This window comes from Pleurodeles waltl, chromosome 6, assembly GCF_031143425.1.
Source record: "Pleurodeles waltl isolate 20211129_DDA chromosome 6, aPleWal1.hap1.20221129, whole genome shotgun sequence".
Lineage (NCBI taxonomy): Eukaryota > Metazoa > Chordata > Amphibia > Caudata > Salamandridae > Pleurodeles > Pleurodeles waltl.
This window is the reverse complement of record NC_090445.1, coordinates 1,079,233,702-1,079,251,855: the sequence shown is the minus strand read 5'-3', so window position 1 is coordinate 1,079,251,855 and position 18,154 is coordinate 1,079,233,702. Positions and strand designations below refer to the sequence as shown.

At 46.1% G+C, this 18,154-nt stretch overlaps 1 protein-coding gene across 1 annotated transcript in view; it reads left to right on the top strand.

Moving 5' to 3' along the window:
* The window catches only part of ALDH4A1 (aldehyde dehydrogenase 4 family member A1), a 211,062-nt gene that overhangs the window by 104,842 nt on the left and 88,066 nt on the right, over positions 1-18,154 (top strand). Inside the window, exon 8 of the mRNA XM_069240124.1 lies at positions 14,142-14,329. Coding sequence (XP_069096225.1) covers positions 14,142-14,329 — 188 coding nt within the window. The remainder of the gene's footprint in view (positions 1-14,141; positions 14,330-18,154) is intronic.

Sequence of the window (18,154 nt, the reverse complement as noted above, 5' to 3'; positions counted from 1 at the left end):
GCATGTTCCAGTTCTACACCTTCCTGACTCCAGTTGGATCCCTCTGTCCATACTCTCAGGGCCCACTAAGCTAACCCATGGGGAACCCTTCTCCACATCTGCAGACACCATCTGTGCAGCGCCTAACTTTACTTTGCTCACAGATGTATTGCAATGGGCAGATAGTACTACCAGGGCCAACACAGTGGTGTTGCCCACTCCACCCCTGGGGTGTGACTCTCGTTCCCCCCCCCCCAGGGGCAGCTCTGTCCACCAGGACAGCAAACCACAGTGACCCCTGACAACTGTCAGGGATGAGAGCCTGACCTCAGGCCTCTCCAACCACTGTGACTGTGGAGAGTGGGGGGCGGTAGCCCCAGGTGCCTGACACCCTTTGACCACTCTACCTTCCACCAGGTCAGAGAAGATAACCTGACCCTGGTCCTCCCCTCTGGGGCGCTGTATCCTCCCTCCAGGAGCGGCACCCCCAGAGTAAAAAATTGTCAGGGTGCTTGTAGAAGCAGTCCTGCGCAATTCTTCCACCAGTGCAGGGATGTTAACCTGCAACTGGTCCGCCAACCTGGGGTCTGTACCTTCAGGTTGGACCAGGGCCAGGGGTGAGGCTTCCCTCTCCCTGCCCTCCCTTCTGGGGTCCTGCACCCCCCAACTAGGAGTGGCCCCCCCAGAAGACAACATGGTAGGGGCACTGTTAGCAGTAGCCCCTTCCTCCAGGTCAGGGGGGACACCCTGAACCTGATCCTCCAGTCCAGGGTCTGTACCCACAGACTGGACCACTGCCTGGCAACCCAGGACTTCCTGGGGGGCATACATACCCCCCACCAGGTCAGAGTTTACCCCCTGAACCTGATCATTCAACCCAGAGTCACCACCCTGCGGTTGAACCTTTGCCTGGCACACCAGGACTTCCAGGGGGGCACACTTACCCCCCTCTAGGGACGCACTGTCCCCAAGGGCCACACAAGAGTCTGGCTGGCGCAGGTCCCCTGACCTCTGCCCATCTGATAGAGTCTGGATTCCCCCCAACCCAGAAATGGTCTCACCAAGGTCATTCCTGGGGGGCTCTGCTCTCAGAGCTGACCCCTGACCCTCCAGGTTCTCCACTGGGGTCCGCAACTCCCTCTCAACCCTTTGTCTGGACTTCTGCACCCCCTCACTAGGAGTGGTACTGCCAGACACCAGAACTGGTGGGACGTTGGCTACAGCCGCCCCCCCCAAGTTCTCCTGACACTGTGGGGTCTCCCTCAACAGATGGCCCTATGGTACAGGCTAGGCTCCCTTCCTGGTGTTCCCTCATGGAACTCTCCAGGACCTGGGACCGGATCTCGGGCACCTTGGGCCTCAACCCATCCCCATTCCCTCTCCTCTGAGACTGGACATGGGGTCCCTCACCCATCCCACTACACTGGGACCTACCTGGGACACTACAATCCTTCCCTACCTCACCTTGTTGGGAACTACCTAGACCACTCCTCTCAGGAGCACCCCCAAATGCCTCTTCAGACTCTCTGGTACTCACCCAGAAGTCTGCCTCCATTGTAAGCTCCCTGGGGTCAGAGAACCCACACTCCACCTGGTGTTGGCATAGCTCTGGAAAATAAGGACTAGACATATGCTCTCCAGCAATGACATCACTCAGCCCCTCGCATGAATTAACCAAAGTACCCTTCACCCAACCATCCAGTGGCTCTGCTTTGAAAAAGCACCCCACATCACCCTCCTGAGACTGGTGAGACAGTACCTGACTGTCCCTGACACTCAACCCACACTCTTCTGGGATGTCTTCACACTCCATAACCAGGACTTCTACCTGGGGGGAACCCCTCTCCCTGTCACTCTCACCTAGAGTCAGTAGAGTGTCCCTCCCACCAGTAGGAATATGACTCCCCATGCCAGTTCCCCAATCCACCTCAGGGACCCTGTGCATTACTGGAGCTACCTCATACCTCTGAACCTTCTGGTGTGTGTTAACTCCCTCCTTCAAGTAGGGCACCACATCTCTGGGCATGTGCACTTCTTCAGCAGCACTAGATATAAAATTGTTGCTGCCACCATTCCAGCTGGATTCAGCCCTCATGACTTCCAGCTCCTTCATTTTGAGCTCATAAGCCCAAATCCTCTTTTTGATCTCTAAGTCCCTCCTCCTTTCTTCCAACTCCTTCTCCCTTTGCATCCTCAACTCCTTGAACCGGCGAGCCCTCTCTGCCTGTCTGTCCTGTAACTCTTCAGGAGTCAGACCCTTGGATGACACCCTGCTACCCCTCCTGGGGACCCTCCCCCCAGGCGTAACAGGTACCTCCACTACACCACTGTGTATCCTCTGCACTTCCCCACCCACATTCTCCTCCTCTGTGTGCCCTCCAGCCTTCTTGATTGTCACCCAGGCCCTCAGTGCCTTTTGCAACTCCCCCTCCCTGGTGGAGCCCTCAGTGGGACAGTCAAGATCTTTAAGGAACTGTTTCAATTGAGCAACTGAGTACTCCTTCAGTTTCTCCATTTCAAACACAGCTCCCGCTGTTGCATCTCCAGATTGAGACGTGATGGTCACAAGTGCAAAGTTCCAAAGGCAGAAAATAAGTTCCCAATGAAGTAAAAAGAATCAGTCAAGGGATCAGCAAAATCATGGAAGTAGAATAAAAAGAGTCCCAAAGAGGAAAAATCGAAGATCACCAAACAAGTAGTATGTGGTCACGTAGTGGTCTGAACTCAAACAGTAGTGTACACTTAATTACTGTATGTCAAGTACAAATACAAGTCCAAATCCCAACCGCTGATCACCAATGTTAGAAATGGGGTTTCTGGTTGGCTAGGGTATGCACCTCAGCCAGGCAGAACTTACCCACTCTAGTCAGGGCAAGGGAGTTATACGTCCAAGATAACCCCTGCTCACCCCCTTGGTAGCTTGGCACGAGCAGTCAGGCTTAACCCGGAGGCAATGTGTAAAGCGTTTGCACAACACACACATACATGTGACGCAATATCCCCACCACAAAGGAAACACAACACCAGATTATATGAAAATATACTGTATTGTACACAACGTAATTATCAGACCAACATCACATAACAGTACTATCCTGCTACCTTAGCAGTTGTCAGAACGTTACACATTAGTTACTCTACAAACTAGCAGTAGTCACACATAACACACAGGTTAATCAGTATTCTGCAACATAAGCAGTAGTCAGGAAACACGTTATCACATTAGAACACTTGTCATTAGAATATCATAAAACGCCCATAGTAGGAACATTAGAAAATCTACGGCAAGTTAGGGAAACATATTAGCAAGTCATGCCCATAAAAGGAACATGTGCACACATATGTAAAAGCATCATAGAACAGGTAGGCAATATATTATAATTAGTAAAGTCTGTAGAAAGAACTCCAATTATAACTCTATTGGTCCATTTACGAGTACCTGGCTTGATGACGAGGCACCTCCAGTGCCTAAAACGAATAATGGGGCCCCCGGCGCTCCTCTGCACAAAACGGGGGCCTCCTGACAATTTGGGGAGCGAGGAGGGTAGCACACACCTCCTCTAAAGAAAAACAGGCCCCTCGGGGGACAGTAAACACTGGGGGCCCCCCTAGGCCTCCACCGGCCCTCTCGAGGGGGGGGCCCAGGTCAGGGAAACCTTTGAGGTGGGGAGGGGGGCGCCACGCACCCCCTCTGGTTGAGAAACGGGCCCCTCCTGGGACCCGCAAACTCCTGGGGTCTCCCGGGGCCTCCGTCGGCCCTTTCACCAAGGGAGACCCCTTTACTGAAAGGTTGGCCCTCGCAGGGGCCCTGAGGAGTCCGGGGGCGCGGCGAGCCTTCGAGGAGGCTGCTGCCCGCTCCCAAGACAACTGAAGCCGCCCGAGGCTTCTCCAGGGGAGGGAGAGGCGTCCTCCTCTCCTCTCGCCCTCCGACGGCAACCGGCGACCGAAGCCTTCCGAGGCTTCTCCAGGGGAGGGAGAGGCGTCCTCCTCTCCTCTCGCCCTCCGACTGCAACCGGCCCCAGGCAGGGCCTTCTGGTGCCCCGGGGGCGCTCCTCGGAGCGATCCCTACCCCGGGGGCACCGCTAGGAGCAGGTTTGCTCCTGATTCTTTTTTTGGGGATTTTCTCGTGCCCCGGGGGCACAGAGATGAGCGCGATCCTGGCGCTCTGAAATAATAAAATAACCCGGCTGCGGCTGTGATCCGGGGGCTCCAAATAGAGCGCTTTTCACAGCGCTAGGAAAATTCTGCAGCCAGGGCTGCGGCGGTGATTCTTCCTTGGGCCAAAGAAAAGCGCTTTTCAAAGCACTAGGAACCATTTAAAGCCTGGTGATTTCTCTGGGCAAAAGAGAAGATCGTTGCAGGGGTCAGGGGCCACAGCACCCTGCCCCTGGGAACAATAATCAAGGAAAAGGTACAGGGCTGGTGGGTCCAGCTACAGGCCAGCACAAGGGGTGCAGTTGGTGGCAGTTCCTCCTAGAGACCAGGCAGGTCACAGGTCAGCACAGCAGCAGCAGTCCAAGGCGGTTTCCTGGTGAGTCCATTCATCAGCGTTCTGTGTCCAGTTTCAAGTTCCAAGAATGTTCAAATTGTGGGGAAAATTCCCCTGTACTTATAGTCCTGTTTTTACAGTGTTTTACAATGATAGGGAGAGGAGGTTCCAGCCAGTTACAACTGGTTCTGGGAGTGCCCCCTCTTTCCTTTCAGCACAGGCTCCAAACATCAGTGGGGGGTTAACGACCCTATTGTGTGAGGCCAGGGCACAGCCTTTACAAATGTAGGTGTGCCCCGCCTCTCCCTTCTCTCAGCCCAGGAAGACTATTCAGTATGTAGATGCACCTCTGTGTCACCTCCACCCTCCCTGTGTTCAGGCTGTCTGAGAAGTATGCACAAAGCCCCAACTGTCACTCTGCCCAGACGTGGATTGGAGTCAAGCTGCAAAACACCAGAATTATAAGCACAGATAAATGCGCACTTTCTGGAAGTGGCATTTCTGTGATAGTAATAAAAAATACACCCACACCAGTAAGCAGTATTTATTATCACCATCACAACCATACCAAACACGCCTACGCTACCCCTCATAAATCAGACAATACCCTTTACACATAAGGCAGGGCATTTCTAATGCAATCCTATGAGAAGGCAGCACTCACAGCAGTGAGACACCAAGTTAGGCTGTTTGTCACTACTAGGACAGGCCATGCAATATGGCACATGTCCTGCCTTTCTACATACATGGCACCCTGCCCATAGGGCTAGCTAGGGCGTACTTTAGGGGTGACTTACATGTAGTAAAAGGGGAGTTCTGGGCCTGGCAAGTAAATTTAGATGCCAGGTCCCTGTGGCAGAAAACTGTGCACACAGGCCCTGCGCTAGCATGCCTGAGACAGGTTTGAAAGTCTACTTCAGTGGGTGGCGCAAGCAGCGCTGCAGGCCCACTAGTAGTATTTAATTTACAGGCCCTGGGTATAGAGATACCACTGTACAAGGGGCTTATAGGTAAATTAAATATGCCAATTAGGTATAAGCCAATCATACCAACTTTAGATGGGAGAGCACCTGCACTTTAGCACTGGTCAGCAGTGATAAAGTGCTCAGAGTCCTAGAGCCAACAGCGAGAGGTCAGAAAAACCAGGAGGAAGGAGGGAAAAAGACTAGGGATGACCATGCGTATGGCCAAAAGTCCAACAGTAAGCTATTTATTACACTTACAAAAATCAAACCTAGCCTTTTCTTCTATCAAAATACATCTCACAGCAATATCTGCCTATCTGCAGATTACACGTTCAACATCACTCTTTAGAATCCCAGTCATCAAAGCATTTATGGAAGGTCTAAAGAGAATCTTACCCCCAAGAACACCACCACTTCCCTCGTGAAACCTCAATATTGTATTACGACTCATGGGTCCACCATTTGAACCCATGCACTCTTGTGAAATGCAATACTTAACCTGGAAAGTAGCCTTCCTAATAGCTATCACTTCTCTTAGAAGGGTAAGTGAAATTGAAGCATTCACTATACAAGAACCCTTTATACAAATACATAAACATAAAGTGGTTCTCCGGACAGACTCAGTAGCCGAAAGAGCCTTACATACGCTAGACATCAAAAGAGCATTAATGTATTACATTGATAGAACAAAACAATTTTGCAAGACAAAACAATTGTTTGTAGCCTTTCAAAATCCTCATGCAGGAAATCCAATATCCAAACAAGGCATTGCCAGATGGATAGTGAAATGTATTCAGACCTGCTATATTAAAGCAAAAAGAGATCTGCCTATTACGCCAAAGGCGCACTCCACAAGGAAGAAAGGCGCCACAATGGCCTTTCTAGGAAATATACCTATGACAGAAATCTGTAAGGCAGCCACATGGTCTACGCCTCATACATTCACAAAACATTACTGTGTAGATGTGTTAACAACACAACAAGCCACAGTAGGACAGGCTGTATTACAAACATTATTTTAAACAACTTCAACTCCTGCAGGCTAAACCACTGCTTTTGGGGAGATAACTGCTTACTAGTCTATGCACAGTATGTGTATCTGCAGCTACACATGCCATCAAACGGAAAATTTCACTTACCCAGTGTACATCTGTTCGTGGCATGAGTCGCTGCAGATTCACATGCGCCCTCCCACCTCCCCGGGAGCCTGTAGCCATTATAATTTGATGAAACTTGTACATTTATAAATTTGTAAATATATAATATTTTTTATACACATTATGTACATACATACTCACTCCATTGCATGGGCACTTTTACTATATATACAACTCCTACCTCACCCTCTGCAGGGAAAACAATCTAAGATGGAGTCGACGCCCATGCGCAATGGAGCCGAAAGGGAGGAGTCCCTCGGTCTCGTGGCTCGAAAAGACTTCTTCGAAGAAAAACAACTTGTAACACTCCGAGCCCAACACTAGATGGCAGGATAATGCACAGCATATGAATCTGCAGCGACTCATGCCACGAACAGATGTACACTGGGTAAGTGACATTTTCCATATATATATATATGTTCGATGGCATGTGTAGCTGCAGATACAAAATCTATGCATAGCTCTTCCGACATCTAGTGTTGGGCTCGGAGTGTTACAAGTTGTTTTTCTTCGAAGACGTCTTTTCGGAGTCACAGGATCGAGTGACTCCTCCTCTCGGTTTCAGTGCGCATGGGCATCGACTCCATTGTTAGATTGTTTTCTTTCCGTGGTTGGGTTCGGACGTGTTTCCTCTCGCTCCGAGATTTCGATTCGGAAAACGTCAGAAAACCTTCTTATTTGGCGTTATTGTTTCGATCGCGTTTCCCATCTAGCATCAAACTGGTAGTACCGTGGGAACCTTCATTTCGCCATTTGGGGCGCGTGCGCCCAACTCGGGCCTGTTGGGCCTACCGCGTGGAAAGCCTGATGGATCGGACTCCATTCTGATTCTGCCCTTGGTGCTACACGAAGTACCCCTATACAGGCCAACACTTGGTTTGTAATTTGTGCCTTTCTCCAGACCATCTGGAGGAAGATTGTGAAGCTTGTCAATCATTTCGATCAAAGAAGACCCTGACAGATTGCAGAGCCCGAAGACTCGAAATGGCGTCGAAAAGCAGCGAACATCTCGACGTCATGGAGGAAGAGCAGGCGCAGATGGCAGTCTCCATCCGAGACACAGACTCCGAACAGGAATCGGAAGATGACAGACTCATCACAGCTGGCCAGCATGTGAGTACGTCTGCCCCTACACCCCTGCAGAAAAAACATTCAAAGGCCTTGGGTACACCACTACCGGAAGGCCATGGTTCGGCCCGAAAAAAGGTTGCTGGACACCGTCCTTCGGGGTCAGCACCGAAAAAGGCCACTCCTCCATCCACCTCGGAGTCGAGCAAATCCATTAGAAGCACCACTTCATACTCCAGTAAAATACCCCATTCCTTGGAGTCGAAAATTCGGCAGTCGGCTTCGGAGCCAAGACATCCGACTACTTTTTCGGGACCGAAAAAGATACACACCCTGGAGCCCAAAAAATCCTCATATTCAGAGGAACAAGGATTTTCCAAAAAATTAAAACGGATTGCAAAGCCAATCATGGAATCTCATAAGACTTCTGAAGAAGAGACTGAGATTGAACCTACATTACAGGTTATGGATGAGAGACAGTCCAGAATCCATATTCATAAGGAAAATACTACCAGTTCAAGAAGTTGCCATTTGGCATAACAACAGCTCCAAGAGTGTTCACAAAATGTCTAGCAGTAGTAGCAGCCTACTTAAGAAGACAACACATCCATGTCTTTCCATATCTAGACGATTGACTAATAAAATCAAGCAATTTTACACAATGCCAACAACAGACTTATTACGTGATAGAAACCTTGCACACCCTAGGGTTCACTCTAAATTACCAAAAGTCACACCTTCAACCAGCACAGGTATAACCTTACCTAGGTGCTATCCTAAATACTCAACAAGCCCTAGCTTATACAAAGGATACAAGCTTTCCAAAATCTCATATCACTCATACAGCCAAATCAACAATACACTGTGAGATTCTTCATGAAGATTCTAGGAATGATGGCATCTTGCATAGCTATAGTCCCACATGCAAGACTAAACATGAGGCCCTTACAACAGTGCCTCTTACAACAATGGTCACAGTCACACGGTCAACTTCAAGATCTAGTGTTGATGAACTGCCAAACACATATGTCCCTTCAATGGTGGAATCGCAGCAATCTAATGAAGGGGCGGTCATTTCAAGACCCTGTGCCTCAGACCATTATCACAACAGACGCATCAGTGATCAGTTGGGGAGCTCACCTCAACAATCAGACCATTCAGGGGCAATGGGATGTCAAACAGAAATAGCTACACATAAACCACTTAGAATTATTAGCTGTGTTTCTTTCCTGAAAAGTGTTTCAACCTCTTCTCAAACAGAAGAATGTTCTCATAAGAACAGACAACATCACAACCATGTATTACCTCAAGAAGCAGGGCGGGACACATTCATCTCAACTGTCCCTTCTAGCCCAAATGATTTGGAAATGGGCAATTCACAATCAAATTATTTTACTAGCACAATATATTCCAGGGATAGACAATCAGCTGGCAGATCGCCTAAGCAGAAATCACCAACAAACACACAAATGGGAGATTCACTCCCAAGTACTTCAAAAGTACTTTTGAAAGTGGGGAACACCAGACATAGATCTGTTTGCAACAAGTGAAAACGCAAAATGCCAAAACTTCGTATTGGGACACCCACATCCCCTATCCAAGGGCAATGCTCTATGGATCAATTGGTCAGGGATATTTGCTTACGCTTTTCCCCCTCTCCCAATCCTTCCCTTTCTGGTCAGCAAACTACATAAAACGTCACTCACCATGATACTCATAGCACCAACATGTGCACGCCAGATTGGTACACAACACTTCTAGATCTGTCTGTAGTACCACATTCCAAACTCCCAAACAGACCAGATCTGTAATCACAGAACAAAGGTCAAATCAGGCATCCAAACCCCAGTGCACTCAATCTAGCGATTTGGCTCCTGAATTTGGTTATCTAAAGCTTCCACCAGAATGTATGGAAGTAATTAAACAAGCACGTAAACCTACTACTAGACAATTCTACGCAAACAAGTGGAAAAGATTTGTTTTCTATTGCCAGTCTAAAAACATCGATCCACTTACAGCATGTATACAACATATTGTATGCTATTTACTTCATTTGCAGAAATCAAATTTGGCTTTTTCATCCATCAAAATGCACCTAACTGCAATATCTGCATACTTACAGAATATTAAGCACACTTCTCTATCCAGAGTTCCTGTGATTAAAGCTTTCATGGAAGGATTAAAAAACATGATTGTAAACCTACAGCAACACCTATTCCATCGTGGAATTTAAATATAGTACTTACCAGACTCATGGGACCACCTTTTGAACCCATGCATTCTTGTCAAATACAATTTCTAACATGGAAAGTCACATTCCTTGTAGCTATTACCTCTTTAAGAAGAGCTAGTGAGATACAAGCGTTCACTCTTGAGGAACCTTTTTTCCAAGTACACAACATAAAGTTGTACTTAGAACAAATCCAAAATTTCTACCAAAAGTAGTATCTCCTTTTCACATCAACCAAACAGAGGAATTGCTAGTCTTCTTTCCACAGCCAGACTCTGTGGCAGAAAGAGCTCTTCATACCCTAGATCTCAAAAGAGCTCTTGTGTACTTTATAGATAGGACTAAAGATTTTAGAAAAACAAAACCACTTTTCTTTTCTTTCTAAGAACCACATAAAGGCAATCCTATATCAAAACAAGGTTTAGCAAGATGGATTGTTAGATGCAAACAAACATGCTACATAAAAGCAAAAAGACACCTTCTGATCACTCCTAAAGCACATTCAACAAGAAAGAAGGGTGCATACCATTTTTAGGGAACATACCAATCTTTGAGATATGTAAAGCAGCCACATGGTCAACTCCTCAAACATTTACAAAACACTACTGTGTTTTCTCACTGCAACAAGCCACTGTAGGCCAAGCTGTCTTAAGGACCTTATTTCAAACAACTTCAACTCCCTACAGGGTAGCCACCGCTTTTTGGGAGGACTAACTGCTTTCTAGTCTATGCATAGCATGTGTATCTGCAGCTACACATGCCATTGAACGGAAAATGTCACTTAACCAGTGTACATCTGTTCGTGGCATGTAGTCCTGCAGATTTACATGCACCCTCCCTCCTCCCTGGAAGCCTGTAGTCGTTTAAGTTTTACATTTGTACATACGTTTACATTTGCATGGACATCGCTTTGTATTCCTATACTCTATCACTCCTTCCTTCACCCTTTGCGGGAAAACAGTCTAACAATGGAGTCAATGCCCTTACGCATTGAAACAGAGAGGAGGAGGCACTTGATCCTGTGACTCTGAAAAGACTTCCTCGAAGAAAAACAACTTGTAACACTCCGAGCCCAACACTAGATATCGGAAGAACTATGCAGCCCAACACTAGATGTTGGAAGAGCTATGCATAACATGTGAATCTGCTGCACTACATGCCACGAACAGATGTACACTGGGTAAGTGACATTTTCCATATATCTCAAAAAGTTACAAATTAGGATACTTTTAAGTGACTGAAATGATAAACAGGTGTTGAAAAGGATGCTGTAGTTATGCAAATGTGTCTGTTCAACTATATTTAACCCCTTTAATACTGTTGTATTCTTCAAATTACTAAAAATTCATACTCACATTTATAACCCTCTGGTTTCAATGCCTGCATTAACATCTCAGTGCTCATTTACTTCAGCATGCTGTTCGAGAACGGCTTTAAATTCAACTGCTCTATTCAAATAAAATTGCGTACAGGTGTGCCTGACTTTTGTCTTCAGTAAAAGTGTTAGCACTCTAGCTAGAAACTCCGTGGTGATGCAGTTGATCACCAGAGAGTTTACCTCCAACGGCCGCTGGTATTGGAAGTACTTGTTTCTCACTACATTTCATAATATTTTACTGAAATGGGTGAGGAAAATATTTGATATCTAATAGAAAATGTGTGCTCGTTTTAGCTACCTATAGCACTAAACATCTTTTTTTTAAAGAAACAAACCCCCTATTTTCCTTCAATTCTAAAGAAAACATGCTTTAGGTTTTATAGCTGTGAATCCGTAAAGGTGTCTTCAGGTGTGCTATACTCTCGTGATAAATACTTACTGTTAGCACTCTAGTTCATCCCTGTGTTTTACTGCAGTTGCAATAGAACACAGGGAAATCAACTGGCAGATTGTTGCTGATGTTGCTATTACACGTTCAGTCTACATGTCAAAATCTTTCACTGACATGGATAAGAAAGATTTTTGGGAAATTGTAGAAAATGTGTCCTCATTTCAGCATCGTGGAACTCTAACCATAATTCCTATAACAATGCGAATACCATCCTTTTGTTGATTTCTAAAGAAAAGACCTTCAAAGTGGCAGATTAAAGCATACCTGGACACCAACAGTCCATACGCACTAAACAGATTTTCACACACTCTTCCTGAGTAAATGTCTGACTTTTTGCCAAATGTGGTGTAATTCCGTTCAGGTGTTTTTTCTGTATCTGCAACAAAAAGGAAAATCAATGTTTTGGGACCCTCCATCCTTTCTTGGCCTTGCTGGACTTCATAAGGTATATTTATAGATGGAGGTTAAGTGGGCTTCCCCTTGCATCCTTAAGAGATGGTAGTCTGATGCCTTGTGCCTTTCTCTATACCCACCGTTGACCAAGACACAAAATTTCCTTTTGAACTGTTATTTGAGTGTAGGCTGCAAATCCAGCCATTTTCCCCAGTGTGTTCTAGTTTTATGTATCCAAATCCTAATGTATAACTTTGTTTCATTCTTCTGATTTCCTCGTTTCAGAGTTCTTACCGGGGTGCTTCTTTTCTTTTTTTGTTAGGTCTTGTCTATAGATTTTTTTAATTTAGCCAGAGTACTGTTAAAGTATGCCCTCTAGACAATAACAACCACACCCATTTCCAATTGAATAGCTTAATTTGACATTGACTTCCTCATTAATGTATAATGTTTCCAACATGTATTCTGTGCTTGGCCATGCAATTTGCATTCCAGTAGAGATGCACATTCTTCTCCATGTAAGACTCTTGAAGGGACTGTAGCTGTTCAGGGCATCAACTGTTTATTAACTGATTGCAGTAAAGTAATTTATCAAATCCTGTCCTATTGACAGAGCTTTGCTACATTGAGACCGCACATGCCGTTTTGAAGAATAATTGCCATTAAATTGCATACCTGAACACACCATACTGCAGTACGGTTTCAATATGGGTTGATAAACAGAGTAGACTTCATCTTTCACACAGATTGAAAAACAGTCATGGTTTTTGACTTGCAAATACTGATTTGAAGCAAGAGATTATTGACAAATACCTAGAAAGCTTTTGGCTTTCGTTGAATTCCTGCTGGTGTTAAATCTAAAACCAAAATGTCATATGGTTATAATAATACATTGATAAGTGGATGCCCTAAGTTAGGAGTTAAAAAGTGTTGGTTATTTTGAGCAAGACCGCCTAGATGCAGTGAGACCAGTTAGAGGGCCAGGGCACCACCTTGTTTCAAACCATGTTTGCATGAATAGGATCTGGTTGTATCCTGACCCAGTTATCTGAAGAAAGGCTTTCCTATTGGTGTGGTAAAGGATTTGGAACATCCCTTTTCTACAGTTTTGACCATAAAAGTTTACAGTCTGCTTTATCAAATACAGAAGTGTAATCAGTGATTGCTTCATATAAAGGTTCTACCTTCTGGTCCCCCGGGTCTTCCTGCCAGTCGTCTAGGCTAGAGATGGTCTTCGTGCGGAATTGGAGCCCCAACTTTGGATGCCAGGAGGTGCCAAGTGCTCAAATTACTTGCTAATCCTGAACAAAAGCCGTTCATTTTTATTAAACATATGCCATTAGTGTATGGCTAGTGTGTCCCTATACTCAATTCTTGTTAGCTATTAAGATTAGAAGGAAATACAACCCCATCGGTTGAAGCTAGCATACTGTATCCTTCTCAGAAGCCCTCACACTTCTCATTATATGTGTTCACATCTATTAGCAACTCATACGTGTTGGGTAGTACCTTCTTCATGTATAGTCAATCATTCCAGGAAAACCATACACTTAATCACAAACTGTCATATTTAATAAACGAATTGCAGTATGCCATCCCTCTCATGTGTAGTCATTAAACAAAAGACTCCATCCCTTTTTGTCTGTTCCAACAACATGAATCACTCCTTGTGTTTGGAAGCCTTTACAATATAAAAAAAATAAACAGGATTCACAGCCAGAGGCCACTAATTAATCTCCCTCTTTTGTTCCTATTTTGTTTTACTTGTTGGACACCTATTGTGTTTTTAAATTAGTCCAAGTGCCATCAAGCTGCTTCAACTGTATTTTTCACAGAGCTGTGCCATTTCATTTCTGCAGAGGGGTCTCTGCCTAATCTTCCTGGGGTAGATAAACTGCAGTGTACACATTTCTTCCAAGGGCATTGTCGTTGTTTTGCTGTTGTCATCAGTGCACAGTGGAAATTTGTGGTGAGTATATATACCATGTTGACCTCATATGATCCATCTGTACTCTTTCTCATTCTACACAGGGTAATGTGGTTTTGTGGAAACCTAGCGATGCTGCCATGTTGTCCAGCTACGTTGTGTATAAGGCTCTTCTGGAAGCTGGACTCCCTCCAAACATCATTCAGTTCGTCCCAGCCGATGGCCCAACCTTTGGGGACACAGTTACAAGCTCAGAACATTTATGTGGCATCAACTTCACTGGCAGTGTACCGTGAGTCTTTTTGGGATACAGTCTTATAAGGGCTTCAATACACTCTGCATAGCTTCTCAGATCTCTAGTTCACTGCAACTCTTCACTCTCGTATAATTTTCAGGCAGCAAGTGTCAGCAGCAGAGACAATGCAAGACCGTCAGGCTTAATGCACAGAGCACTTGGCTCGTCTTCAAAGAAGTACCACCGGTTTACACAGATCAGACCTTCCAGTATCCATTGCCAATTAGTTTGACTGCAGTCTTTAACGTTTTGGTGCCAACCATTGAAGATGTCTATATGTTTTTTTTGTTAAATCTTCTTTATTGTTTTTTTCATTTAACATAGCTCCAGTTTATACCATACAGATTTGGTTGGCACTGATACTTATTAGACATAGGTAGCATTATCACAATTTACACATTCGAACTCTGTGTTGAAGATGTCTATATCTTTGCAAGCCTTTTCCTATTTAAGAGGGTCATTAGCTGTTTGTAATGGACTTCCTTTGTTTATTCCAGATCCATGATAGACTTCAGAATAACAACTCCATGTTTGGCATTTCCTTCTGCCATACATTTATTTTCTTCATACTTTTTCTCGAGGATTCTACCTGGGCTGAAATGTTTGTGGACTTATCCCCAGCTAGTAAAGAAAGTAGGAGCAAGTATGGTTGGAACAGAGTTGCTCAAATATATTTTTCCCTGAGCCCAGGAGTTGCCATGGCAGACTCGGATACAACAGAAACCAGAGTGGAGGGATGCCCGTGCAGAGGAGACCTACTTTCTCTCATGTACGCATCCACCATCTTGCATGCATATCCCAACATAGAGTTACAGTCCTCATACAGCTAGTGTGAATGTGAAAGGGGTTCCTTTTGCTTCTTTGTTGCAAAGAAGTAGTTGGTTTTGAACAGGGCCTCTGTTCACGGGTGTTTCTTGGTCCTGTAGTCCAGGGCAGTCCTCTGAGGCTTCAGAGGTCGCTGGTCCCTGTCAGATGCGTCACTGGAGCAGGTTTTCGAAGTTGGAGACAGGCCGGTAGGGCTGGGGCCAAATCAGTTGTTGTCTTCCTCCTTCTCTGCAGGCTTGTAGGTAAGCAGTCCTCCTTCTTTCTTCAGGTTGCAGGAATTTGATTTCTTGGGATCTGGGAAGCCCCTAAATACTGAATTTAGGGGTGTGTTGAGGTCTGGAAGGGCAGTAGCCAATGGCTACTGTCCTTGAAGGTGGCTACACCCTCTTTGTGCCTCCTCCTGAGGGTGGGGGGCACATCCCTAATCCTATTCAAACTCAAGATGGAGGATTTCTCAAGGCAGGGGTCAGCTCAGCTCAGGACACCTTAGGGGCTGTCCTGACTGGTGGGTGACTCCTCCTTGTTTTCTCATTATCTCCTCCAGCCTTGCCGCCAAAAGTGGGGGCAGTGGCCGGAGGGGAGGGCATCTCCACTAGCTGGGAGGCTCACTGCCAGGTGTTACAGTTCCTGCAGGGGGAGGTGAGAAGCACCTCCACCCAGTACAGGCTTTGTTCCTGGCCACAGAATGACAAAGGCACTCTTCCCATGTGGCCAGCAACATGTCTGGTGTGTGGCAGGCTGGCAGGAACTGGTCAGCCTACACTAGAAGTCGGGTAGGTATTCAGGGGGCATCTCTAAGATGCCCTCTGGGTGTATTTTACAATAAATTGCACACTGGCATCAGTGTGCATTTATTGTGCTGAGAGGTTTGATACCAAACTTCCCAGTTTTCAGTGTAGCCATTATGGAACTGTGGAGTTTGTGTTTGACAAACTCCCAGACCATATACTCTTATGGCTGCCCTGCACTTACAATGTCTAAGGTTTTGCTTAGACACTGTAGGGGCATAGTGCCCATGCACCTATGCCCTCACCTGTGGTATAGTGCACCCTGCCTTAGGGCTGCAAGGCCTGCTAGAGGGGTGACTTACCTATGCCACAGGCAGTGTGGGGTTGGCATGGCACTCTGAGGGGAGTGCCATGTCGACTTAGTCATTTTCTCCCCACAAGCACACACAAGCTGTGAAGCGGTGTGCATGTGCTGAGTGATGGGTCCCTAGGGTGGCATAAGACATGCTGCAGCCCTTAGAGACCTTCCCTGGCATCAGGGCCCTTGGTACCAGGGGTACAAGTTACAAGGGACTTACCTGAGTGCCAGGGTTGTGCCAGTTGTGGAGACAAAGGTACAGTTTAGGGAAAGAACACTGGTGCTGTGGCCTGGTTAGCAGGGTCCTAGCACACTTTCAAATCATAACTTAGCATCAGCAAAGGCAAACAGTTAGGGGGTAACTATGCCAAGGAGGCATTTCCTCACACTAGGTAAATAAAAGAGCATACCCACGTGCTGGACCCAGAGTAACATACTTTATTGATGCATGTCTAAGTACCTAAATGTTCTCTTAACTACCATTGTAAAGCAAGTAGGGTATGCCTCACTGTTTTCTTGGAGCTTAAAAAGTGTTGATCACTACCCTGCTCAATGTGCCCATTTGATTAACTTCCCCCAAAAAATGAAAGTTTGAGTTGGATATGGAGGGATTCAAAATTATGTCTTGCAGCTGTCTTGTCAGTATATGATGCCATAAAGAAGACACAAACTGACTGAGGTGTGTTATAATTGTGTTATAGAGTTTACAGGCATATTTGGCCTGTGGGTTCCTATTGCTGTAATCTGTAAATAATCTTAAGGTCACAGGTTCACATCTTGTGGTGAACTCAGGTTTTATTCTTAAGTACCACTGGCTTGGGTAGTAATAATACCTAACATTTACAGTATTAAGAAATTGAATTGCAAGCCTGTTTTTAACACGTACCATGTGACGTAGGAAGTAAAAGTATATGGGTATGCATCTGTATTTGCATTGATTGAGTGAAAGAGGGTAATCAAAGGGATGTCTGACTTTTTTAAAGGGTTGGACTTAGGGCCTGATTTAGAGTTCGTCAGACTTGTGACTCCGTCACAAACCTGACGGATATCCAGTTTGTCGTATTGCAAGTGCCATTGAATATAATACACTTGTAATAGTGTGGAAGGGATGTCCTTCACGTTTGTAGCAGTGTAACCCATCTGCCAAACTGTAAATCAGGCACTTAAGGCCTCATTACGACTTCGGTGGTCTCTTCCAAAAACCGCCAAAGCCGCTGCAGCCAACAGACCGCCAGTGCTGGCAGTCTGCTACTGCCATATTATGAGTTGTGTTTGGACTTCCGCTCATTTATGGGCGGAAGTCCGACTCCATCGGCCTGGACAACTGAGTTGAAGAGGCGGTTGCATCCCCATCACTGCCACGCCATCAAGACTCCACCCGCTGTATTACGAGCCATAACACAGCTTGGCGGAGTCTTGCTGGCGTGGTGGTGCTGGCGGTGCAAAACCACCAGGGCCCATCTCATCCTGGTCGACCAGCTAGCCGGAAAAGGTAAGTTGATCGTAAAAAAGAGGGGGTGTGTTGAGTGCATGTGTGTGATTTGTGTGTGTATGAGTGTGGGGGGTCTACGTGCATGTATGTGTGCGAATGGAGGTGTCTGAGTGCGTTAGTGAGCGAGTTAGTGGGGATGTCTGGTTTTATGTGTGCGGTTGGGTGTTTTTGTCTGCACATATGCAGAGGGGAGGGAGGTGCGTTGTGGTGCGAGTGAGTAGGTGTGTGTGTGTATTGGATGCTTGCGAGTGGGGTGCGTGTGTGCAAGTCTGCGAGTGAGTGGGGGGGGTGTGAATGTATGCGTATGTGGAGGGGTGTGTATGTGAATGTATGCGTTCGGTGGGGGTGTTTTTAAGTGTGCAGACAGATGTGGGGGTGTAAGCATGTGTGTGGACATGTGGGGATGCGTGTGCCGATGA